Below are 25577 nucleotides of genomic sequence, written 5' to 3' on the forward strand. Positions count from 1 at the left end.
ATACGTAGACACCAAGGTAAGTAAATCAACCTATAGTGTCAGATTCAAGTGGATAATAAAATGTACATACTAGATGTGATTGCGCAAGCTCATTACCTCATAGCCAGACATTATGTAAGCTTCGTCGCGAGAAAAATAAAATGGGTATCAAACCTGCTAAATGGTTCTGGTATTGGGGCGTTGGGCAAACTTGAAGGCTCGAAGTAGTAATATTAGTACCTGTGAACAGTAAACGGCGAATAACAGTCAGTTTTTTGAAGGTCCAAATGATAGAGACATGACTCAGATGATCATTGCACGAACAACGGAAAGGTGAATCACTGGGTGATCCGGGTGATCTGCACAAGCTTAGTCAGCTGGTCTGAACGACGGAAATGTGAATTGGGTGATCCGGGTGATCCGCACAAGCTTAGTCAGCTGGTTTTTGCTTCACTCCATCCAAGTCAATTCCCGTTCTGTCTCTTATGTCCACGGACTTACTTACAATGTGTTCTTGAGGATCACGAATTACGACCGCACCTTGGCTGCATAAATAACTGTCTTGGTGAGTGATGTATTATTCATTGTCGCATACTCCCCTGCTCAATATCCAGCCTACAGTTGTGATGACTCAAATCCCAGCCCCTTCCAGTCAGACGGACACTTTAGTGTCCTTTCGACTGGATAGTCTTATAGACATCCTGCAGGGACTTAGTCTCTATGACAGGAAGGTGATATCTGATGCGTTGTTGCCTGGTACCGGTCAAGCAGTTGCCGAAGGTGAATCTATCTGTTTCTTTGATTTATCATGACTAACACCGCTTCTACACTATTCCAGAACATGTTGCTAATGTGACGGACACTTTCAGCATCGACATTTCTGCACCTGCTGCCAAAAGCTCTGTGGCTACCACTGTGATTCCTTCCCCTCCCATCAGTGCAGCTCCTTCCGGACCTTCCCCTACTACTATTGCGGTGCCTGCTTCTGCCCTCGTTACTGTCCTCCTGGACTCTGAAGAGGAAGACTCCTCTGTCGACAAGGATGCAGCTAATGCAGCTGCATCTCTCGCTGAGGACTCTACCCTCCTGTATTACCACGGCAAGTACTTCAATGTGCCTATTGAAGTCAAGGCGCCACTCTACTATATCACGAGAGGTCGCTACATTGGGGTCTTCTCAGGGTGGTAAGTCTAAATGTGCTTCATTTATTACATTCACTGATTGTTTTTGCGCAGGGACGCTACCGGCCCCAAGGTACTTGGTGTTTCGCGTGCCATATATCACAAGGTAGAATCTGTTGAGAAAGGTGCTGGGATTTTGAGGCGCGCCATAGAACGTGGCGAGGCGGCGCAGGTAGTTTAGTATTAGCTGGTACACACATTGTTCGGTTGTCAATATCAAGCTATTTTGTTGTGCAAGCAGGGGAACACATTGAGAAAATTGAGCAGAGCACAATAGGATAGACATGTTTAATATCCTCATTGTTGTTGAGTGAGACATTACCTGAGATCTTTGGGGACTGTAGCTTAAACAAATGACTGATATTTGGTTCATTTCGAGTTTGAACTAGACAGATATTGAATTGAATGCGTAAATCTCCCAATTTATTTCCTACCTCGAAAGTGTTTGAAACTCATGCGCAAATACTGAACTGACACTAAGCTAATACCAAGCCACTCAGTTTGAAACTATACTAATACTATGGCAAAACCACGACTATACAACACCCCAGAAGAGAAATTAGAGGCCGCATGCACTTATCGGCGTGCTTACAATGCACGGTATGTTTCAATGGTCAGCGGTCTTAGTGACAGTTGAACAAATGATGTTTTTCAGTCAGCGCAACAAATTACTCGCCCCCGAAACAAAGACAACCAAGGCAAAACGAGATAGGTGAGAGACACATACCTGATCCGAACTGCACTCAATACAATCTGTGCAGTGCTCCATCAATGCCTGTAGGAAGGCCTTGCATACACGACACCCCTGACAAGAAACGTGAAGCGAGACGTAGGTATAGACAGGTGTATTACGAATGGTATGTTGTGACGACTCACTGGTGAGATGGTCGGTGACCAGTCGTTTCCATTTAGTCACCGTGATGAGCTACGTGCTAAAAAACAGGAAAAATCTCGATTGAAATGTTGGTATGTTATTCGATATTCATTTCAGGAGCATTCCATTTACCTTAATCATTCAATTCAAGGACCACACAGTGTTCTGATATTGATGCACGCTTGCAGGCTGTCACCGGGTCTTCGAGCACAGCAAATTTTGTTGAGGGCCTTTGCAAGTACTTCGTTTCTCACCCGAACAATCCTGATTCATTGGACGTTATGCAGACCACTATTGGCATCTTAGAAAACCTTCATCAACATGCACAATCTGTGGTAGACAATGTTATTGAGAAGCGCGGGATTGGTTGCGACCTCAGTCGTACACAGGATTCCGTATTTCGAGTCTGTAGGGTTCTCACAGCTGTGGATGATGTACTCACTCATGCCATAGTGGGGGTCGGCCATTTGATTGAGGTACATGGACAACGCGGACTGAAGCATCAAATCGCTCAAGACAATATGACAGTTGCTATTCCTTAGATATACCATAGTATAGCATTTCTCGCATATCACTACCCTTGCTGCTTACCCTTACTGCTTGATCCCAGCCTCCACATTCCGCGGTTTGCAAGCATTCATCATGGCAAACAGACCAAGCAGACTCCTCAGGTTCTAACAGCGATTAACGTCTTGCAGCTGATCATTCGCCAGGTAAACAGACCAAGCAGACTCCTCAGGTTCTAACAGCGATTAACGTCTTGCAGCTGATCATCCGCCAGGCACCAAATCTGTGCATTTCGCTTTTATCGGTATTCGGTTAGCGATGCTCACTGTTTTCCGAAGGAAATATCTGAACAACATGCGTGCGTTTTTTACTAAGGATACATACCCTAGGTGGAGGTTTAGAACTGTGGCGTGGATACTTCCAGTAAGCTCGGCAGCCTGGCCTCATACTACGCCCCCAGTCCATAGCAAGATTGTACTTACCTTCAAATCAGCCACAAGAATAAATGGGCCGAAGTGGACAGTGTTACGACGGTAAGTCGCGTGCGAACTGGGATGATCTAACAGCGACGATCACGACAGTGATACCACGTGCTGAGAGTCCGAGGTTGGCTCCCACAGAAGAGCAGGAGTTGCGTACGTTTGCGGAGGCGAACAATGATAGCGGTTTACAGGCAGAAGGGGTCTCAAGTCCTTCTGAAGGTACGGATCTGATGTCAAGCAGGTAGCTTTAGCAAGACAAGGAGTTCGAGGTAAAACCCAGTAGGATTAAAGTAAGGAACATCTACTTTAATCGTCGACCTTATATAAGGCTACTCTATCGTATCTAAGCTCAGCTTGAAGCTGGGTTCTAATCTGCTTATCTATCGAGTCAGAGATACCATGCATGAGGCAGGCTTCTATCTAGGATAAGGACCGCGAGGCGTCCTTCTATCAGTACATGAGGCAACACGAGGCTTGCCTTCTATCTTGATAACATAAATAGGTCTTCTAGACCTATGTCGTCATATCATGTAAGCGATCCAGATCGCTTACCTAATCCGGCATCTTCCGGACTTCTCTTTTATCTATCATCTATCATCAAGGCCTAAAGGCCCGGTTATCGTGTCGTTGCCGTGCAAGGTGGCAGAGGGCTGGTCGAGTAGCTGGGGGCTCACGTAGTGACTGTAACAGACAGCTCTAGGCTTTCTTCACATCAAGGAAGAAGCTCCATCACTTTGGACTCAGCGACCGCTTCTCATTTTCAAATTGGACTTTGCCTCGTTGCATGCAGCAGGTTCCTTACATTGCAGCGCTTTACAATACTTTTTATTCTCATCATGACAATCAATATCTGACTTTTGCTAAATATCTCTGTGTTACGATGTCTGAATAATGTATGTGCCTCGAACATGGTGTACGTGCTGCGTCCATTGGAAATTCCAAGATACTAGACCCTAACCCTTGACATTATTGACAGTGATTCGCCCAAGAACAACATAGAAGGACAACTGACTAATGATTTGTGAGTACACGCGTCTGTGGCTGGTGCAACTACGCATTGTCTGCCTGATACCTTTCATTTTGCGTCCGACTTTGATCTCGAGCATCCCACACGAAGTGCCAACTCAGCAAAAACGTGACACGACAACTCAGATAGATCATAGATGGCACCACGTAGTTGGCTTTCGGGGGAGCAGCAGGCCTTCGTGCTCACCTACCATGAGAGTTTCCTCGAATGCAAAAAGAATGGGAACTATACCAATTTCTGGCCTCCCTTCTTCGAGAAATGGGAAGAAAAATGGCCAATTATTCTTGAAGAGGAGCCCGTAAATGAGGAGATGAAGCTCGAGGAGATAGCTAAGGCAAGAGATGCGCTTCAGACAGTATTATTATTTTCCTAATCAGTGTATTCGAATACTGGGTTGATCACGTATGAAACTAGTGTTTAACCGTCAAGCTATGGAATGACTTTGGTAATTCGAAAGCTGGTCGCCGAGCAAACACCACTGGGAACACCGTTGTTAGCAAACTGATTGGTGACATTGCTATCAAGTCAGGCAAGAAGAAATCACGTCCTCTCAATGCGACCGAGGTTTACGCCAAGAAATATTATGTGTCGCACATACAGCCTGCAGTGAAGGAGGAACTTGATGCCATGAAGGACGCACCGGATGCACCTGAACCGAAGAAGCGAGCTATGCAGGTTGTGCGCAAACAAATAGCATCTTACTGGGAAAATGAAAGCGCAGAGGTGAAGGAGGAAGTCGCCAAATTGGCTGAACAGATGAAGGAAGAGAGGGTGAAAGACGGGAAACGTGACAAGGAGCTGTCAAAGGAGACGTAAGTGACACCGAACATCTCGCTTCATCGTTGCTTATTGCAGGCAGAATCATATCAAGACTTACAGAAATCATGTCAACATTTTTCACCGAGTTGCACGATGCGACAGGATGGTCGTTCAGTGTTTTACTTGCTGGCCCTGACCCTATGAATGGTGGCAAACTCGACGTTAGTAGCTTGCATATCGGGACCACTACTGCCGGCAATCGGTTCAATCATGCATTTCCAAAGTTTGAGGAGAACATTATGGTGCCGTATTTTGAATTTGCATCACGAGCATTTCGTGAGTCGTCAAATTGTTGGTGTCTCTTTCTAAGCTCATCAAGTTCTAGCTAGTGCTGCAGTATTGTTATCGAAAGGAACTACACTCCCTCAGGATGATACCTCAAGTGATACATCACCCGCTATGGTCCCTTCCACATCACCTGATACATCACTTACACTATTGGACCCATTGCCGTCATCTATGGATACCACAAGTGATACATCACCCGCTATGGTCCCTTTTGCATCACCTGATGCATCACTTACGCTGTTGGACCCATTGCCGTCGTTGTCTGGACTATCCGGCGCACTTTTGGGGCAGGAAGCTGATACATCACTGGCTGGACTATCCAGCGCACTTTTGGGGCAGGAAACTTCCGGTCCTGATACATCACTCACTCATACACCACAGCCCGTCTACAACTTCTTTCGATACTCTCCCCTCGATCCTCAAGATGACAGTGTTGATCTGGACTTCAACAACACAATTCTACCCATGCCACCCAACTACAAACCGCCATCTCCGCTACCTCCATCTTCTCTGGTACTGTCTTCATCCCCCTCCTCTCAAACAGATTGTCTTCCTTCTTTGCAGCTCTCTCCCTTAACTTCCACCTCGCAAACTGGTCATAACGTCTCATTCAGTGATGCCGGAGAATTTCGTTTTGGGGATCCCTACGACGACACGACCTTGCAGACCTTCACGTCTCCTCCTCGTCTTCGCCACTTATCGTCAACTCTCGCAAACACTGCTCATAACCAACATCGCACCTCTCCTCTATACAACAATACTCCTACTCCCGCGGAAATTCCTGCTCCTGCCCACACTCCTACTGCTCATAACCAACATTGCACCTCTCCTCCACACAACAATACTCCTACTCCCACGGAAATTCCTGCTCCTGCCCACACTCCTACTGCAGTAGAGCTGCCTAATTCTACTCAACCGTCTGTCGTCATGCCTGAATCTGAATCTCTCACCGTGGGACCGATTTTGGCCGCGCCTGCTGCCAGTGGTGGCACATTGCTAGTCACAAAAAAGGCTTCTAAATGTAAACCCACCGAGAGCAACACAGAGAATTTGGAGATGGCTGCAGTGAAGCGTCAGAAGGGGGGCGCAGTGGTTGTTTCCACCGAGAACTCTCAGCATCATGTCGAGGGAGGGCGGGGCAAACAACAGCGTTTTCATTCGTCTCGCGCGGCCACTGCCAATGCCATTGGTACATAGCTATAGTTGTTCATAATAGCGTGATTTTCTTGTTAGTGTGCCGCATGCATGTCAGAATAATACTGTTTTGAATGACACTGCTCAAATTGATTGTTGGCTGCGTGAACGGAAATTCCTGTACTACTGTGTGATACTTGTAATGCTACACCATAAGGACCGAAAGACCAAAGTTCATAGCCTATGCGGTGTTTGACCTCAACTGGACTTGGCCAAATTTCTGCAATGTTCGGCCTCGGGCTTGGCTGATAAATTAAGTATCTCAGTACCTAGATCCCACGCTTAAAATACCAGGTGTATGGGTGATCTAGGCTGCTGACAAATAAAGGATGTGTAGGAAGTAGGATAAAAATAGAGTTACACCAAATATACCCAGGTAGCTAATATCAGAAGCGAAAAGTACAAGCGTGACTAAGCTTTATAGGCTGCTGACAAATAATGGATGCGTAGGAAGTAGGATAAAAATAGAGTCACACCAAATATACCCAGGTAGCTAATATCAGAAGCGAAAGAAGTAAAGTACAAGCGTGACTAAGCTTGATGGAAGCAAAGGAAGTAAGGTACAAGCGTGACTAAGCTTGATGGAAGCCAAGAACCTGGACCGGCAGCTGCTAGGTAGGATCCTCCACTGATACATTACTGATACATCACCACTACAGCTGCTAGTCATCCTTGGCAGTACAGTGATTCATGTATCACCCTTACACTGGCATCACTAGCTATATAATGTATCATTCTCACAGTATGGCCTGCGCCCAAACATTATGCATTATGAGACATATGCAATAGCATATGTGTCACACTATTGTGATGCATGTGACCTCCGCCAAAAGTGTGACAGAAAATCGTCCATAGTCCTACAGAAGTACATGTATTATACCGAGAAGAATTGTTCTAAAGAAGTTTGTCTGGCATTAAGTAGTTCTTCGCGTCGTAGGTTCGCGCGAAACTTTCGAAGTTGTGATGATAAATCAAGTGAAAATTGAGGATCACCATATTGCATGCATCCAACTTCAAGCTGCTGGCACAAATCGAGAATATTTTGACGAGTGATTGATGGATCCGCTTCGTCGTCGTCGTCGTCATCAGAATCAACCTCAATAACTTCACCATTTGCAATGGCAATTTCGTGGTGGACCGTGTCTGCAATGGATGAGTCACCACCTTCAAAAGCAGAGAATTCTCCCTTATCTCTCTCCTCAGTGGGGTCCAGAAGTTCATCAATAGTTGGCAAGGTACCGAAAATGCGATTGCGTGCTTGGAGTTCTCGGACTGATTGCATAAGCACAGCTTCAGTAGAAGATAGCTGGGCAGCTTGTTGTGAGCGCACGGGAATACGAATTTTGAGGCCGGTACGATGAGATGCAGCTTGCATAAGTGCATCAATGGCATTTAAAGCCATCTCCACATCTCCTTCAGCATCCATTACAGCTTTGAGGGCCAGTCTCCAATCAGAATCTATGTAGCGCTTGCCAAGAAGAGCCTGTAGCTTGTTCTCCGCATTGGGAAGGGACATTTCGGTAGTTGCGAATTTGTGGACGATGTTCCATGCAAGTGGATCCGTGTGAGGCCATGTGTCAGCATTAGTCGTTGGATCACTGTGATAGACTTGAGCACCGAAAAAAATGAGGTCAAAAGATGACTTACACTTGAATGTCAGTGTGATCCCAACAATGTTTGATGGTTTCGGACGTGACAGCATACCATGCTTGCTTCGCCATTGTCATGCCTTCGAGAATATTAATTTTATAAATATCCCGTTCGCCAGCTTCATGAAGATCAATAGCATGCGCGCAAAAATTACGGCGATATAGTGCCTTGAAGCATCGGATGATTCCAGCATCGCATGGTTGGACAAATGGTGTCATGTTGGGCCCAAAAAATTCAAGATCAATGTTTGATGGTTGATACGAGATGCTGTGGGCAGAGAAATTATCAATAAACATGCAAATGTGCCAGTTTTGTTGCTTCATCTGAAGATCGAGTTTTTTGATCCATCTAGGCCACTGATTAGATATTAACAGCAATCATATCATCATGTCCACGTACTCCTCAAATATGACTGCTGTCATCCAAGCCTTCTTATTATTCCGATAATAAAATTCCCGCTGTTCCGGTGTCTGCTTCTTGAAGCATCGGGGTTTCTTTGCCCTGCCGATAAAAAAAGGCTCGAGCCTCTCGCTTCCATCTGCATTGCAGGCTAATCCGATGGAGATACGGAATTTCTCTTTCTTCTTACCACTCATTTGTCGTGTTGCAAGACCACGGTCTGGAGGTGCACTAAAATGAAAAAAATTAGGTGACATAGATTAATATAAATGAACACTCACTAAGGAAAGAATGATGTCTCATCAAAATTCCACCGATCTTTGGGAGCAAACTTCGCCAAGATCTTATGACAACGCTCTCGTTCTTTATCAACAGCTTCAATGTCAACAGACCCAGCTTCTCCATGCCATCGGTACTCGCAAATCTTGTAGGCAGTACAAAATGATTGGAGCCATTCCCCCGACAGCCTTTCATTTTCCGGGACATCAAACTCATCTTCAAACCTTTTCCATTTCTCTCGCAGCATAGGCCCAGTCACTGTTTCACGTCTACTCTCCATGTGCCTAACCCACAGAATTAAGGCACGTTCGACATCGGGCCTTGTGACAATCCTTGGCCGCTTCGATGACAATGCATTAGGGTTATCGTTGATCCGTGCTTCCATTTTTGGACGTTCCCGCAACTTGCGTGATAAGGTTGACTGCGTGAAATTGAGTGCACCCGACTTGAGAGATTTAAAGTGTTCAACAATTTCAATCTGTGATACAGTAGGATGAGAATCAACAAATGAATAGACTGTTAACCAGTCAGAGAGTGTAAGATTGTGGCGAGAAGTGCATTTGGGAGAATGAGCTGAAGTTCGAGGAGTGTCCTTGGTGATTTTCTGCTGCTTCACAGGTTGGTTATAGACAGCGGGCTTGTCACGGGGTTTGCGTTTTGGGTTTATGGACATTGTTGTGTGGTATCGTACTGTCATGATTACTTGCTAGCTTCTATACATAGTCGAACGAGACAATACCACTGAAGCAGAACAATAAATTTATGCAATACATTGTTGTACCTATTGTCCTGTCCTATCAATTTGGTACCTCATAATGCATATTGGCTATGCAAAGGTTATGCATTATGCGGTCAATTACATGGGAACGCCGTCGGGATCCAAAAAAGTCCATGCATTATGAGACTTATGCATTGTTAGCATATGCATTATGAGCATTTCAACTGTATTCGGTTCACGAATCTCTTTATTGACGAATGTTTTTACCTAGACAGGTACGCTACGTTATATGTTAGCTTTCGTACTCAAAACATTACACTAGAACACTCACATCTCAGTATTCGGTTCATGAATCTGAGATGCTTCAACGACGACTGGCTGCTTTTATATGGTGAGTGCGCCAGCAGGTCTTTTTGATGAAAACATATACTAAACGAATGAAAAGATTGCCAACGTTGACACGTCGTCTGGAATCTCCGTTTGGTGGTGCTCGCACCTTCAGCCGTAGTCCCATTTCCTCCTTTGGTTCCTCCTCTCTCGGCCTTTCCGTCCTCGGGTTCATCGGCTCTCAACACTCCCCCTCAAGCGCTATCCAAACGCATCATGGCTCTCAATCTCTGGAGTCTGGGTTGCGGTAGTGCCTTGGTGAAGGCGTCGGCTACGTTGTCTTCAGTGGGACAATAGAAGAGCTTGAAGACGCCGTTCTTGATGTGCCCTCGGACAAAATGATATCGTAAGTCAATGTGCTTCGTCCTTGATTGGAACTTCCCATTCGATGCTAACGCAATGGCTGCTTGATTATCGCAGTGTATGGGGATTGGGAGGTTCGGGGCATCGTAGAGTTCGGTGACGAGGAGCTGTAGGAAGAGGAGTTCGCGCACCACACTGGTGAGTGCTATATATTCTGCTTCTGCTGTTGACAATGCTATTAACGGTTGTTTCCTCGCACTCCAGGCTATGGGTGCGCTGTTGTACATCATGACGTACCCCGACATTGAATGTCTGTGCGGCTGGGACGCCCAATCAGCATCGACGAAGGCTTCTAGGCCCACGTCAGTTGCTCCTAGGGTAAGCTCCATGTTGTCAGTGGCTTTCAGATAACATAGGGCCTGTTTTGCAGCCTCCCAATGGGGCCTGCTGGGGTTCCGCATGAACTGTGACAACGTTGCGACTGCGAATGCAATATCCGGGTGCGTGCTGGTGGCCGCATACATCAGCGAGCCAATCGCCCTCTGATATGGTATGTCCTGCATATCTTGGATTTCGGCGTGGGTCGTGGGTCCTTGCTCTACTGACAGGGTCGTTGTGGACTCCATTGGAGTCTGCACATTCTTGGCATCGCCCAAACGAAAATGTTCGACGATGGTCGCGACGTACGCCTTTTGAGACAGGGTAATGGTACGTCCCACTCTATCCCTCGTTACCTTCAGCCCTAACAGCCACTTTAGTTCTCCCAGGTCTGATATCTCAAAATATCGCTGGAGTTCGGCCTTGAACTGGTGGATATGGGCCGCGTCATTCGACATCACGGCCATGTCGTCCACGGACACCGTGATGACGGTATGCTGGTTGGAGGTACGTTTGTAATATACGGCTTGATTGACCTTGGACCTGCTGAATCCCAGTGTTAGGAATATGCCTGATAGTTCTTTGGCCCACTTGAATCCTGCCTGCTTCAGGCCAGGCAAACTCCTCCTCAGCCTCAACACCTTTCCACGCTGGTCCTCCTTCAAGTAGCCGGGCAGGGCGTGTATGTATATTTCCTCCTGGATGCTAGCGTACAGGTAAGCACTTTTGATATCTACCTGGTGTATCTCCCAGTTTCGCTGAGCTGCCATCGCTAGGACCATCCGGATTGTTATCATACTGGCTGTGGGGGTGAAGGTGTCGAAGTAGTCGATGCTGAGCTTCTGCCTCTGCCCGTTCGCCACGAGTTGGGCATGCAACTTCAGCTTCTCACTGTCCGGTCCGCGTTTAGTGGCCAGGACGTAATGGCACGGTATGATGTTGGCGCCTCGAGGTGGGTCCACTACCTCCCACGTACCTAGCTTCTCCAACTGACTTATCTCATAGTCCACCGCCTCCTGCCATTCAATGGCATCTGGACCGTTTAAGGCCTGCTGTAGGGTGGGTTCTGGCTCTGCTGCAGCCATGGCAAGGTGAAGATAGTTTTCTTCATCCATTAGGTCTACCTCTGACGCCTCCAACAGATTCTCCATCGTTAGGGCAGCTGTCTGGCCCTTGTTTAGCGCCGCATAGTATCCGGGGGGTGGTCTTGCCCTCGTTGACCTCATTGGAGGAGTAGATGGTTGAGGTTGTTGAGGAGTAGAAGGTTGAGGTTGCTGTGGAGTAGAAGGTTGAGGTTGCTGAGGAGTAGAAGGTTGAGGTTGCTGTGGCATGGTGATGGGCTGGACGCTACTAGGTGAGTTATTATTACCGTTGCCACTGCTATGTTCGTTAACAGCAGTAGACTCCCCCTCGTCCGGCACACCATCGGCTGCTAGGATCGGCCTGAAGGTGACATTCCTTTCGACCGTGACTCGACACCTCCCGGGCCAGTATACCTGGTATCCCTTACTCTCAGTGTCTACCCCCACGAAGACTGCTTCTTCTGCCCTCGCCTCCAGCTTACCGGCCTCTAACGCATGGACGAAGACCTGTCGTCCCAAATTCATGGGCACGCTGACAAGTCCAGCTTGGACTTGCGCACCATCTCATAGGGTGTGCTACCTGGGATGGCTCTTGAAGGTAGGCGGTTCTTGAGCCATGTGGCATAACTAACGGCCTCTGCCCACAGATACTTTGGCATGTTCTTGCCCAGGAGCATCGCTCTCGCGTGCTCGACCAGGGTGCGATTGAGGTGTTCGGCAATGCCATTCTGTTGGGGTGAGTCGTGCACCGTTAGCTGCTGTTCGATACCTTGCTGACGCAAGTATTGGTCGAACTCGGCGCTCAGATACTCTCCTCCTCTGTCCGAACGGACTTTTCGCACACGGACACCTGGCGACTGACACGTCACCCATGCCTCATAGGACTTGAACACAGTAAGTGCGTCACTCTTTTGCTTGAGGAACTCGAGTCGCGTCTGCCAGCTGAAGTCGTCCATGAAACTGACATAATATTTACAGCCGCCTAGACTTGTTGTTTGTGCCGGTCCCCAGAGGTCCGTATGGACTATCTCCCCATATGTGAGTGCATGTGTCTTCGTCTCTTTCGGGAAGGACTGCTGCGCTGACTTAGCTTTCATGCAGGTATGGCAGAATTCGGGTTTGGACTGTGGGTCCAGGTCTACTCCCACCACCAAGCCTTTCTTCACGGCCTCAGCCAGTGCATTCTGGCCGACATGGCCCAGTGTTCTATGGAGCTGGCCCAACGTAAGTGTTCCTTTCGCTACGTGGGCCTGGTGATACTGACGGCCCTTCGACGACACGCTATAGAGTCCCTCTACCTGCAGAATCTTGGCTATCACCTTTCGTTTGGGGCTGTGCGACATATTTTGCACATCGTGCCCTCGAATAGCACTGCCAGTCCTGCAGATGCTATCTGGTTCGTCGAGATCAGGGTGAAGGCCATCATTGGAGCATACAACGTGTCCTTTAGGGTGACACTGGTGCGTTTGGCACCCAAAGGCAAGTCAATTTTGACGTCTCCGCGTCCGGTAGTGCTGACAACAGACCTGTTTGCAGTGTAGACCCTTTGGGGCCTTATTTCGACAAAATTGTCGAACTTGGACCTGTCCGGGCAGAAGTGGGAGGTAGCGCTGGAGTCGACAATCGCTCCTCGGCACTCGACAGGTACGTGCATAGTCTCAGCTACAGTCGCAAGGTCTGACGTCACGAAGGCATAATTGTCTTGGGCCTTGGAGTCTTTGGCCGTGGCCACGTTGGCACTCTGCTTTTGGGTACGTCCTCCCCTTCTAGCCTTTTGCTTGGGTCCCTGACCCTCCTTCCCTCCCCCTTTCCTCCAGCACTCACTCTTGTAGTGACCCTTTCGGTCACAATTCTGACAGAGCGCGTTGGGGTTGTAGTGGGGCGCCGTGCCATCTGTGCCTTTGGCTTTGGGATCGTTGGCGTGTGCTGAGAGGGCTGAGTTGGTGCCTCGTTTAGATGGACGCCTATCGGTGAGCATGCGGTGCTCGTACTCCTCACTGATGACATTGATGAGCTCGTAGGTACTTAGGGCCTTCTGTGTTATCCTGGCCGCTGCATTGATGGATGATAGGATGGGGCGGTAGGATTCGGGGAGGGACCCCAATATTATGGCATAGAAGTCCTTCTCGTCGATTGACGCGCCCATCCCTGCTAGCGACTCGCGGATGCGCAGCAGCTCGCTGAAATGCGCTCGAACGTCTCCATTCTCGTCGCAACGCGTCTCCTGAAGTCTACAACGTAAGTCTATCTGCACAAGCTCCGTTTTTCCCTTGTGTATCTGACACACTTCCTTCCAGACATCGGACGCGGCCTCGAGCTTTTGGACGCGTAGGAGCAGGCGATCTGTTATGGTACTGAAGACTTGCTGTTTTACCAGCGAGTTTCGCTGATAGTACTCATCCAGCTTCTTATCCAGGTCGTCGATCTTGGTCTGAGTGGGAACAGTGCTGTCTTTCTTCGTTACGGCCCCAGTCTTGGGATCGACTAGGAACGGTATAGGTCGTACTGCCCGGCCGTCCACATAATGCATCAAACCTCTTGCTCCGATGGCCGTTAAGGTACATTCTTTGTATGTTATCCAGTTAGTGCCGTCTTCGGCTAACTTGGGAACATTGAATAGGCTCGAACTCGTAGTGGGGAGCGTTGTGTCCATTGCCGGGGCAGGGCTCATAACCTGTGAAGATAATATTCGAGCGGGAGCTTCAGGACACGCTAGACAGGTACGATCTCAGTATTCGGTTCATGAATCTCTTTATTGACGAATGTTTTTACCTAGACAGGTACGCTACGTTATACGTTAGCTTTCGTACTCAAAACATTACACTAGAACACTCACATCTCAGTATTCGGTTCACGAATCTGAGATGCTTCAACGACGACTGGCTGCTTTTATATGGTGAGTGCGCCAGCAGGTCTTTTTGATGTAAACATATACTAAACGAATGAAAAGATTGCCAACGTTGACACGTCGTCTGGAATCTCCGTTTGGTGGTGCTCGCACCTCGAGCTGCCTTACTCTTCAGCCGTAGTCCCATTTCCTCCTTTGGTTCCTCCTCTCTCGGCCTTTCCGTCCTCGGGTTCATCGGCTCTCAACAGACTCATCGGCTCAGCATCTCTGTTTTCGACATCTGGCAGCAATTCCAACAGTCTTCGATCGAGTCCTACCAACAACACCATACTGCAGACTCCGTTACCCGCTCAGCCTCGCTTGCCCACGATATCTTTTCAAAATTTTAGAATAGCTATCAGGATGTCCGCTCCTAGAAGCTACAATCGGACACATGACCTGACGTCTCGGAAACCATGGATAGCTTCTCCTCCCCAGTCCGAGTCGACAAGAGCCATGAGAGAAGGAACCCCTATGCCCTTCCTCCGATTCTGTGTTGCATGGCAATTTGAGGGGTGGGTGGAAGACTGTCACAGTAGACAGTCAACACTACAGAACGGTCAGACAACGGATAACGTGGAAGAGCGTATGGGATTCGGTAGCGGTGGTAAGAGCTAAGCTACAGGTAAAGGGGCGATGAGGTCTATATACTAGTCGGAGCAAACATCGAACAACAAACGACGGTGTCCAATCAAGAGGCGACGACGTCATACGTAGTAAGCCGTAGGCTTACAGTGGGATGGTATTGAAAGTGTTAAGTCTTTTCTGCCCTCGAGTCTTCGTTCTGAGGATTTGGAGAATCTTCAATGTGACATAAACGTGAGCAAGGGGAATAGAATTATGATGTTTTACTTGAGAGGCTCTAGCCATTTACCTCACGTTCGGCCCTGGTATTGATATCTACTTTACGGACGTCCAGGTAGGTGACCTCCTCCCTGACGGGTGTTCATTCCCTATTTCGGACGCTGAAGTATTGTAACTGCGCGTAAATCGTGGTATATCGAATTGCAGGGGCTGCATAGGATACTGCTGCTGCAGATCGCTCGATTGTCGCGTCTCAGTAATCGCCCCTACAGTTGGGAGGTAACTACGATGTCTATTGATGGCGATGCGAATAAGCACCATATAGAAGGCAATCGATATGATCGGCATCACCTAGTTGATCATAGTTCAGTGTGTTTCGATGACGAGCGTTAAAGGAGGGATTACCAAGTCCATCATGACGAAATCTCCATTGCTCGAGCAGATGAAACAGATAAATGCGGCGATAAGTGTCACCGAGTACAAAACAGCGGCATCCACGAGCGCGTGTATTATTGGCATCATAGTGTCCTTCGTACTAGTGCGAATTGTAGCGATCTTATGTTCAATGGCCCATATTCGATATGCTATTAATCCTGGACACATTCAGAGCCTCTGCATCGCGCTCGCAGAGACGACCTTACCTGAACTCAATACATTGGCTACAACAGTCGAGATAAAGAACGCTATGATCCACCTCGAAAATTCTTGGGTAAAGATGCTAGCACCGGAGCTGGATTGCGAACCACTGTAGACCACACTGACGCCAGTGACTGTGAAGCAACATCAGATCATAAAACTTCCTCAAGCTGAGCATCGTTGCAACCTTACCTGCGACGCTACACCACAGCATGCCTGGTAGAATGATCACCCAAACGGACTGCCACACCATATAGCAGCGATAAATCTTTTATCAGACAAGACACTTCTATCAGCTCACAGGGTCCTAGACTTGCAGATCAAAGTATGAACCTACCACAACTCCATCAGCAAGTAGAGTTTGCAGGATGTATAATGCATCCTTTACCACGTACGTTTCTTGCGAAACGTCTGCGAAGAATGCTGCTGGCCCGCCTGGGTACGTGTCGCGATACTTCACCAGTCCATCTTCCACGCGAACAATGCCCACGATAATGTGCTTGATGGATGTCAGAAAATGCCATGCCGCAGACGTAAAAAGCGAGAGGGACTCACTGCGGTACTCAATAACAACAGCAGAATAGCCACTATGACGATTGGGCGATTGATGTCTCGCACATGCCGTTTGTACGTCAAAGACCACATGGTGCCCATAAACATGAGCACTGAAAAGCCTGAGGAGGCGAGTTGACTTTAGTTTGATGGAGATTTGACGAATAAACCCGATGCGCGATGCTCACCGTATAAAATGCCTTCCAGCACTGCTGACATTAAAGCACCAGCATCTAACGGGATACCATTTGAAGTCATGGCGAAAACTAGGAATGTGCAGCGGTGTGTACATCTTCGTCAGTTTGGTATACACGTTATATAGAAACGAATTGCGTTATCATGGGTATGGGATCACTGATCCATCAGGCTGAGCTTGATGATCGATCTGGTAGCAAAACATAGCTTGTTGTGTCTCAATGGATTTCACAGACAGGCTGATCTTGAAGGGATTTTAGCATCACATTGGTACCGAAAAAGTATAACTTTCCTTCTTACTTGAGATTAGACAATCTCGGTTGCGGCCGCAGGATGCACCTCTTCTGGATTAGTCTGCACAAAGTTCGGGTGATATTTCAGGTCTGCGTGCATCAGGTTTGGAAAGAAAGTCTGATACGGTGAGGCTGTCTACCCTGTGATGATCAATTATGCTACACGACTGTCGCAATACAACATAGCAGAAATCTCTGGAATGATAATAAGAATGAGTAGGATGCTATGTTTCAAATTTCAAATGCAATACACGGAACCTTACGGCCATCATCACCACCAGCCCGTTCCATTTGCCTCTATGGCTGCAACAGCCCAAAACGCACCATCACCATTTAGTCCCACACCTGTTGGTACCGCGCGCGTTCCTCGCATTTACGTCAAAATTATGCTGCGGGTCGTTACGCTTGCGCGCAGCCATGGCGTTTCGAAGGGGATATCATCTAATCTGGGTACCCTCAGCTCCGAGCACTGCTGGACCCTTGAGATGACTTGAAGATGACAATACTCTAGCATCGAATGCGTACGTCTTCACAAAGACTATACTCCTCTTCCGGCGTGTTATATGAGCGAGAATGTTCATCGGCTTCAATGAGTTTGATTTATCCTCGACCAATGAGGGTACCAATGGAGTTGAGGGCAACTGAATAGCCCCAAACGACCTTCTTGCGAAGTCAGTCATTGATGGTCGCATCACTCAGTGCCATACTCGTAAAGTCGCCGATTATATGCCGATTGGCAAGTACGACGCTGAGTCAATGATTGTGTTTTGGGGCCTTAACACAGAGTGAGTAAGTGCTGTCACAAAGAGCTGGCAACGCAAAATTCCAAGATGGCCGGAAATATGCCAATTCATCAGCTATGCACGCGATTTCAGGGAGTATAAGTGTGCACGATTTTTTTTCTCGACTCACATGAGAGCGCAAATGTACACAAGGAAGACGTATCGGATACGAAGTTCGATTCAGGGATTATGGTGCTGAAGTTGGAACTGGTGCGAACGATGCTTCAAGACCCAGGCCTGGGGACGAAGAAAAGGATCAATGGGCACACAAATATGTACAGCACTTGCCTCCAGGGCGATCGTATTGTATGATGAAAACCAACATGCCATAGTTTAACGCGATGACGAGTAAAGCGCATCTTCCAAACGTCGTAGGACCTCGAGAATGAGTGGCTTAAAAGTCCGCAACGTCCCTTACCAGTGACCGCTTATTAAAGTTCTTGCTATCGATTAAGTGGATATCGGGAGAGTCTGCCTGCTCGCCGTCTTGCGCTCGGACCTGGGTGCTTATTGAACGAAATAACCCCTCCAACCTACATCTCACGCCCTCTTGCTCAAATGGTCGATCAGTAATTCAGGACCATCCTGCGCGAGTCCACTAGTACCATTCAAGTTCTCGGTCGATGAGAAATTACAGTGGGCGACCGGATAACCATCCGGGTCAATATGAGACGTAAAAGCGGCGTTGATATTTGATTATCGCCTACTCAGGTGAACAGATTAGCTGAGTCGTTGCATAGACAGGTGTAGCACCTTTAAGAACTCGGCTTGGCTTGGATTTGACATTACCAAACCCTGCTTGTGTCATGCCAAGACAGAAGAAACGGATAGTAGAAGGCAGGAATACTGCAAGGTGATGTAATCATGTGTGATGAGGACGCGGACCTTTAGTTTCATAGAGCTAAAAGGACACGGTGTGAAGTCGACAGAGACCGCCGACATACCAGTCGACCGTGTATGTCATGCATTCGCATGAATAGATACAAGGGATGCATCATGTACCGATATTAATGACAGGAGTAGGACCTTTGATTCATGGCCGAGGGAGTCACCGTCGTCGTCGCATATTATTGTCTTTAATTGACGTTGGATGGTGGTTGATGTAAGAATTTAAAGGATGTGCAAGTCCAAATAAACGCTCAGCACGTAAAATTAAACGACTACTAACTTACCATTCAGCCGCTCCTTCTCCATTCCACTCTCTTTAGAATCACAATTACTTTAGCAGTGCGACCATGCACCGCCGAAAGTCCAGCAAGGAAGACGTGGACGATGGTGACATGTCTGTGCTCATACCAGACAATGAGCCAACAACGGCGCCTACGTTGACAGCAGCGCCTGCTAGTCTTCGACAACCACAGCTTGGTCCAGGAATACCAGCACGTCAACCAACAGGTAGACGTCCACCTAGCATTTCTTTAAATTCACCGCCTAGCTCGCCCTTCCGTGCATCTCATGGTCGAGTACGAAGCATATCTTCGGGTCCGTTCATGCCACCCGTGCCATCCCCACTCGCCAACACGTTCCATGTCCCACTTCATCCGTTTGAACCGGGTCAGCTTGACGACCCTCCAGAAGGACTCAGAGGACACGGACGAAGACACAACCGGATGCATTCGCGCAACTTATCGATATTCTTTCCCCGCTCACATGCAACTATCTCTGAAGATCTCCCTGCAGACGTCGAATCTGCCTCAAATATCAATTCACAATCCCAAATCGACCTTCATATACCCGCATCTCAAAGCGAGCCCCTTCAGATCGGACATGATCATACAGCTTCTTTTTCATTCGGCTCCTCGGGTTCTATCTCCAAGTCAAACTCTGCAGGTGCAGTCCCAGCTAGCGTGACAGCGCGTAGAGGCCATCACCATAAACATTCCCTTTCTCATAACTTCTTTTCTTTCCTTGACCCTGTTCGTCAATCACAACCGGTAACAAAACCTGAGGAGTTGCACACGGCTCCTACCCCTGCTCCGATGTCCCCATGGAGTTCGGTGAGCAACGTCCAAGGCGGGGAGGGCGTAAGCTCTAGCAAAGTCGAATTCACAACGGGCACCAGCTCTCGTTCCAGCTCAGCATCACCCGCATCCTCTCCCTCGCCTTATCATAACCAATTTTCTTGGAATCTAAGCAAAGACGGTCTTTTGGCACGAGTTGCATGCATGCTGCAATTCTGCTTGGGCGGGTTGGTCTGGGTGCGCGGACAGGCTATCGGGTCGTTGGCGTGTACAGGCCTAGGCTATTGGGTCGTGTTTGATGCGTTTGGCATCGCAGCGGGCGGGCCTCTTCTTGGTAGAAACAAGGGTGGGTTTGGGTGAGTTTTGTTCTTCAGTCGTCCCCATGCACATATCGCTTCGTCGTTTGCGCAACCGCACATATATTTATGTTTCTCGCAACCTTGTATCCTCTCTACCCTTCCATATTACCCGCCCAAACTAACCCCCTACCCAGCCCAGCACGCACACAAACCACTCTCCTCTTCGCCCAATGTGTCTACCTCATGTTTGCGGGCGTTTACGTAGCCAAAGAAGCTGTCGAACATATTTTACTTTCTGCGGGACACGGACACGGGCACGGGCGCCCTTCCCCCTCCCTCTCCTCCGCTGCATCAATGTTAGGTTCGAATGCATCACTGAACGCAGCTGGGGGCATCACGCGAGGCCTGGGTCTGCACGGCGCAAGCGAGATGGGAAATGATGGACATCATCATCATTGGGGGGATGAGAGGCCTGAGATGTTGGGGTACGTTTTCTCTTCTCTTGTTTGCTTTGGCGAAGCTTATGGACTTCTTGTTTTGTTTTGGTCTTCTATTTTTCTGCTTCTTGTGCGGGGGATCTGCGTTGCGTCTCATATAATGCCAATACTTCCAACGCCAACGACCTCGTACACAGACTGTGTTACCCCCTCGGTCTCGTTATCATGGTCCTCCTCTCCCTCCTCGCTACTTCCATTGCGTTTGAGCATCATGATGTGTTAGTTAGAGGTGTGTGTTTTCGATCGTCCCTTCTTTTCATGTGGTTCTTGTTTTGTCCGAGTTTCGTTTTCGTTTCATCTGTAGCTCCATTTCGTTCGCTGTTCATTTCTTATTCTGGTTGGGTGCGCAATGGTGTTCATAGGTTATGTTTCTGAAGATTGATCACATACTCGTGACTCTGACGCACACCCTTCCCTCCTTTGTCCCCTATCCCTCTTCCTTTTTTCCCTCCTTGAACCCCAACTAACACCTCTCGCAAGTAACGAACAAACACATGCACCTCCCATCCCCGCTCTCTCTATTCCAGCACCCCCGACTCCATCCATCATTCTCTGTCCCAGGAAGAGGACAAGCGCAAGCGCCATGGGAGAGGATACTGAGGAACCCGTACGCCCTTCCCCCGATTCTGTTTTGTGTAGCGATTTTGGGGGGTGAGATGGTTTTGAATGTGTGAGTACTTGTTGTTCGACGAGGGCTTTTGTTCAACTTCATCCATTCTTGTCACGACCTTTCTCTGCGACACTCTTTCCTGCCCAACGGCCTACCTTCAAATCATTTTGCTCGGTGATATAACCTACGCTAACTCTCCACGCAGCGCACACTACACACCTTTCGACCTTTCTCTGGCAACTCTCCAGGTCATCGTCACCACGCACGTCGCATACGCAGCGTGTATAGTCCTAGGCGGTGTGTTATTGCAAACTGCACCTGCAGCGTCGTTTGTAATGAGTGCCGGCGGCGTGGGTGGTATAGGCACGAAAGGCACGGGTATAAGCGCAAAAGGCATAAACACCCTAGAATCTCAAATGGAATCCTTCTGGCGCGTCGTCCGTGAAATTGAGCGACACGAACACGTCACAAGTCTCCCTGCTCCGCATGTATGGCAGGTGTGTCCGCTTGGACAGGGCGAGATGAGGTCTTCTGGATTACAGTCTGCGCCAGGGTCTGCCTTCTCGGCGGCGTTCCCGTCTACGCCACGATCTGCTCTCTCACGCTCTGATTCATCCCCTTCTTCCGACTCGCCAAGAGGGCCAGAACCGCAGTTGATAATCACGCTCTCACCACATGTCCCGTCTTCGTTGTGTGATGAAGAGGTATTGAAGTTTACGCGGTGGGCGTGTGAGAGGGTCAGGGGGGCATTCGTGGGTGACGGAGCGAAGGGGGTCGAGGTTTGCGTGGGTATCCTTAGGGAGTAGGTACATCGGGAAAGGAGGCGGCAGCGCGATATACCAAACCTTCTTTATATTTACCTTCTCCAGCTACGCTGAATACCTCTTTCTCATTCTGCCGCCCTGCATATATCGTTTGGTCGACACACAGGCGAGACTACGGTGGAGTGACTTGTACAAACGACTCGGGGAGGTTGGGGGTTGGACCGCTGGTTAACCAATGGTCTAGCGCTCAAAGGGAGCCTGGAAACGGGGCTATCGTATATAAGCTACCATATTTCTGGCATGTGTCACCAAACAAAACCTCCGCCACTAATAATAGCACTATGGCAGATAGGCCAAATGTTAATGTCCGGAGGAAACAGCGGTGTAGGGCATTCATGCTAATCATTTCATATCGACTACAAAATACCCTTTTAAATCTCTTCAATCCCTGTCGATGGTCGGTCTTCGTCCCCGACCTTGTAAGTCGAGGCGCTATCATCCTGAGTACATCGGGATATATGGACCTCTAAGGACTTCGTCTGATATTGCTGCATTTTTCTCTGTTCCATCTCCTCGGTGGTTCGGCTAGTACTGGCAGTCGAGAGGTGATGTCGACAACTGGTCGTGATACGAATAATGACCATGTAGAATGTGATCGATACGACAGGCACGGCCTAGTCAATCAGAGCTCAGTGTTATTTTCTATGAAAGAGGTAAACGGCAGATTCACTATGTCCGTTAAAACTGATTCTCCATCGTTCTCGGCGAGGAAACAGATCAGAAGGCCGAGCAGCATTACAGTGTACAAAACAGCGGCATCCACAAGCACACGCACAATTGGCATCATAGTGCTATTCGAAGCACGTATTTTAGAAACGCGACGTTCGATGTTCCAGATACGATATATCAGTAGTCCTAAACACTTTCAGGGCCTCGATATTGCGCTCGCGGGGACGTGCTTACCTGAACATAGCAAATTGCTTGTAAGAGTCAATACAATAAATGCTACGATCCACTTTTCGACGTCGATGGCGAAGACGTCTCCGGGATCAGAAGTGGCTTGTGAAGTCCCGTAGACAGCACGAATGCCAGTCACTGCGTGGTAATATGAGAGTATGCGACTTCCAGAATAATATTCAAACCTGACCTACGACAGCACACCACAGCAAACTCGGTACGATGATTACACGGACGGATCGCCAAAGAGCATAGCAGCGATAAATCTTTTGCCAGACAAGACATTCCTGTAAGCTCAGAGTTTCAAACGCAGATTTACACAAGAACGCACCATCAAACCATCAGCAAGCACAGTTTGGGAAATGTATAGTGCGTGCTTAATCACGTACGTCTCTTCCGTAATGTCTGTGAAGAACGCCGCTGGCCCGCCTGGCCATGTATCGCGATATTTCACCAGGCCATTTTCGACATGAATGATGGTCATGATTATGTGCTTCGGAATTGTCAGCCAATAATATCATGCTAGTTGAAAGCAGGAAACTAACTGCGGTGCTCACTAGCAATAACAGGACAGTCACCACAGCAACTGGGCGATTGACGTCTCGCATTCGACGCTTGTAAGTCAAAGCCCAGACGGTACCGATAAACATGAGGATTGAAAAGCCTGAAGAGGGGAGCCTAGCTTGGTGAGTATGAAACGGAGAAACCCATTGCGATACTCACCATATAAAATGCTCTCCAGTGCTGCTGACATGAAAGCGCTCGTATCTGCAGGGAGGCTAGTCATCACGAATCTACAATCCAACTGGGAGGTGTGGAAAGTGTGGGCATCTGTGCCAGTTTCTGTGCATTATTAAATGTGATATTGTGACAGAATTTGCATAGGTTCATCCGCAGCAGGTGAGATGGGGTTTGAATCTTTGATAATGGTTATCGTGGAGACATTCGGTCGCTGTATCGTGATGCGTCGCTTTCGTCTATCAATTAGTCTGCCGGAGCTATAATATTTGCCTTTGAAGCCGCAGGAGGAACGAGTTCCGACGATTGTCTTCAATATGGTTTGAATAGAGGTGATTAGGGACCTCGCCCTTCAAGTTGGATGTCATTTCTCTGGTGCCTATTGCATAAGCCCGCAAATATATGACCTTCGCTCTGGCTACTTATCAACCGATATGAAGCATAGAATGTACACGCACCGTCTAGTGATATATAAATATCAAGGTGGAACATCCCACGCAACCCTATGCATTCGGAAGGTAACCTTGGACGTCAATACTAATAAGACCTGTAGAAATTCAGATTGGGACTGGACTCGGAACTGTGTTGGCTAACCTTTTGAACAACTTTCAAGGCGCGTCAAAATAAGTACTACTACGCCCCAGGCTCTTGGAACCGCTGGAAATCTACTACGAGATTTCTTTCTCTGCACGTTCATATCGTGTATCAAAAGCACGTTTGCCGATGAGGGTTTAGTCTGTATATGGATTATGCCACGAGGTGTTTGCGTGCTCCCGCATCCTTCTGCTTGGGAAGGTCTTTGCCAATCTTTCCGTGCACCACCTTGAGCCTTGGATATTGGGTAGTTTTCGATGCTTTGGACTTGTGGTGGGTGGGCCTTCAAGTTTCAAGTTGGGAGTGGTTTGCATGAGTTTTGTTTTTCCCTAGTCTCTCAAACAGAACAGAATGTGGTTTCAAACTTCGAACGCGATTGACCAGACTGATAACCGATAGTGAGAAACATGCGAAATGTGAGCAGATAAAGTGACTGCGCCAATGTTGAAACGTTGACGCGTCGTTGGCTAGGTGGGAATTGTAGTCTGTGTGCACACGTTTTCGCCGTCATTTTCCTAGCTCGTGACATGCGGAAATGACTCAGAAATTAATATTGTTCCTTCCAGAGTCGGCATTGCTCCAAAAATGGGCCAAGGATCTATGGCGTGCTGCAGTGTATCACTACAAGTCTGCAAAGAAGAAAGTGGGTACATGCCTTGTTAGAAGGCTCCCACACAGCACCTCCGCAGAATGAATCTGATACTTCGACGCTGCCTTTGGGAGGGCCTGTACAATAGGCATTCACTTTGTCGTAGCTCAAACATGTTAGAATAGCTTGAAAAACTGGTTTCTAGACTCTGTAAAAAACTTGTGAAAAACTAGTTTTTAACTCGTGTCAAAAACCCCTCGAGGATAGGCCTGAGTTAAAAACATGTCATAAACCTCGAGCCGAGTTTTTCACGGAGCCCTAGTGTATATGATAACGATGACAAGAGTTTGGATGAGAATCAAGTCATTTGACGACGACAGAGGAATACAATTGCAACGAATAGTATCAGCCCACCCTATGACTTGTAGTGATTAATGTATCAGGGTTTTACTATGTCGGACATTTGCGAAAGTCGTTGCAATGAGTCATTATTTACATGTCATTTCAATGCGCCCTGAAATGATTAGGTAATGCTACATGCTGAGTTTCAATCCATTACAAGCTGATTGATATGATGTCTTAATCCATTATCGACACCCATCAGTGTGTTTTTCGCTTTCACCAACCCTTCGTCAAGTCTTCATCAATGAAATGGCCCCCGATCGTACCAGGCTCTGTGAACTATGCTCCCAGGACATCAAACCCCGAGGATGGACCACTCACCGGAAGGCATGTGAGGTGATAGCAGAAAAGAGACGTCGAGATCAGCTTATCGTAGATGCTATTAGGCAGGAGAAGGGTACGTCAACCTTGTGTTACAATGTCGACGCTGAAGATCTGTTATCCAGCAACAAATTCAGCACTCGGTTCTG

At 48.0% G+C, this 25577-nt stretch overlaps 6 protein-coding genes across 6 annotated transcripts; 4 read left to right on the forward strand and 2 right to left on the reverse strand.

Annotated features, from left to right (window-relative positions):
• Positions 1-605: 605 nt before the first annotated feature.
• On the forward strand, positions 606-1341 carry F5891DRAFT_1192387 (uncharacterized protein; the record flags this gene model as incomplete). Its single annotated transcript, XM_041367595.1, has 3 exons — positions 606-759; positions 818-1163; positions 1215-1341. 3 exons carry the CDS (start codon positions 606-608, stop codon positions 1339-1341), a joined length of 627 nt encoding a protein of 208 aa, XP_041222552.1.
• A 339-nt stretch (positions 1342-1680) lies between these two features.
• On the forward strand, positions 1681-2576 carry F5891DRAFT_1192388 (uncharacterized protein; the record flags this gene model as incomplete). Its single annotated transcript, XM_041367596.1, has 5 exons — positions 1681-1760; positions 1816-1872; positions 1922-2017; positions 2073-2126; positions 2186-2576. The coding sequence occupies 5 exons, from the start codon at positions 1681-1683 to the stop codon at positions 2574-2576; spliced, it is 678 nt and encodes a 225-aa protein (XP_041222553.1).
• A 1610-nt stretch (positions 2577-4186) lies between these two features.
• Positions 4187-6354, forward strand: F5891DRAFT_1192389 (uncharacterized protein; the record flags this gene model as incomplete). The annotated part of the gene is made up of 4 exons (XM_041367597.1): positions 4187-4405; positions 4465-4862; positions 4910-5145; positions 5195-6354. The coding sequence occupies 4 exons, from the start codon at positions 4187-4189 to the stop codon at positions 6352-6354; spliced, it is 2013 nt and encodes a 670-aa protein (XP_041222554.1).
• Positions 6355-15279: 8925 nt separating this feature from the next.
• On the reverse strand, positions 15280-16872 carry F5891DRAFT_562507 (uncharacterized protein). The gene is made up of 7 exons (XM_041372275.1): positions 16615-16872; positions 16430-16548; positions 16212-16373; positions 16067-16142; positions 15880-16008; positions 15644-15831; positions 15280-15589 (listed from the first exon to the last, which is right to left on the reverse strand). The coding sequence occupies exons 1-7, from the start codon at positions 16682-16684 to the stop codon at positions 15335-15337; spliced, it is 999 nt and encodes a 332-aa protein (XP_041222555.1). The 5' UTR covers positions 16685-16872; the 3' UTR covers positions 15280-15334.
• Positions 16873-18818: 1946 nt separating this feature from the next.
• On the forward strand, positions 18819-22166 carry F5891DRAFT_562530 (uncharacterized protein). Its single transcript, XM_041372276.1, has 5 exons — positions 18819-20013; positions 20151-20441; positions 20591-20682; positions 20934-21123; positions 21269-22166. The coding sequence occupies exons 1-5, from the start codon at positions 18932-18934 to the stop codon at positions 21867-21869; spliced, it is 2256 nt and encodes a 751-aa protein (XP_041222556.1). The 5' UTR covers positions 18819-18931; the 3' UTR covers positions 21870-22166.
• A 1-nt stretch (position 22167) lies between these two features.
• Positions 22168-23714, reverse strand: F5891DRAFT_562554 (uncharacterized protein). The gene is made up of 7 exons (XM_041372277.1): positions 23508-23714; positions 23330-23448; positions 23116-23277; positions 22975-23050; positions 22791-22922; positions 22558-22742; positions 22168-22501 (listed from the first exon to the last, which is right to left on the reverse strand). The coding sequence occupies exons 1-7, from the start codon at positions 23569-23571 to the stop codon at positions 22259-22261; spliced, it is 981 nt and encodes a 326-aa protein (XP_041222557.1). The 5' UTR covers positions 23572-23714; the 3' UTR covers positions 22168-22258.
• Between the last annotated feature and the right edge of the window lie 1863 nt (positions 23715-25577).

Source organism: Suillus fuscotomentosus (assembly GCF_016647785.1).
Source record: "Suillus fuscotomentosus strain FC203 chromosome Unknown F5891scaffold_50, whole genome shotgun sequence".
NCBI lineage: Eukaryota > Fungi > Basidiomycota > Agaricomycetes > Boletales > Suillaceae > Suillus > Suillus fuscotomentosus.

Excerpts from the sequence above, each read along its gene's own strand:
- F5891DRAFT_562507 (XM_041372275.1), bottom strand. The coding sequence starts at position 16,684 with ATGACTTCAAATGGTATCCCGTTAGATGCTGGTGCTTTAATGTCAGCA. Across the intron at positions 16,374-16,429 it reads TGTTGTTATTGAGTACCGCA|CACATTATCGTGGGCATTGT; the intron begins GTGAGTCCCTCT and ends ACATCCATCAAG. Across the intron at positions 15,832-15,879 it reads AGCCAATGTATTGAGTTCAG|GATTAATAGCATATCGAATA; the intron begins GTAAGGTCGTCT and ends GAATGTGTCCAG.
- F5891DRAFT_562530 (XM_041372276.1), top strand. The coding sequence starts at position 18,932 with ATGCACCGCCGAAAGTCCAGCAAGGAAGACGTGGACGATGGTGACATG. Across the intron at positions 20,683-20,933 it reads TCATGATGTGTTAGTTAGAG|TAACGAACAAACACATGCAC; the intron begins GTGTGTGTTTTC and ends ACCTCTCGCAAG. Across the intron at positions 21,124-21,268 it reads GGTGAGATGGTTTTGAATGT|CGCACACTACACACCTTTCG; the intron begins GTGAGTACTTGT and ends CTCTCCACGCAG.
- F5891DRAFT_562554 (XM_041372277.1), bottom strand. The coding sequence starts at position 23,571 with ATGACTAGCCTCCCTGCAGATACGAGCGCTTTCATGTCAGCAGCACTG. Across the intron at positions 22,923-22,974 it reads GCTGTGGTGTGCTGTCGTAG|TGACTGGCATTCGTGCTGTC; the intron begins GTCAGGTTTGAA and ends ATTACCACGCAG. Across the intron at positions 22,502-22,557 it reads AATCAGTTTTAACGGACATA|GCCGTGCCTGTCGTATCGAT; the intron begins GTGAATCTGCCG and ends CTGATTGACTAG.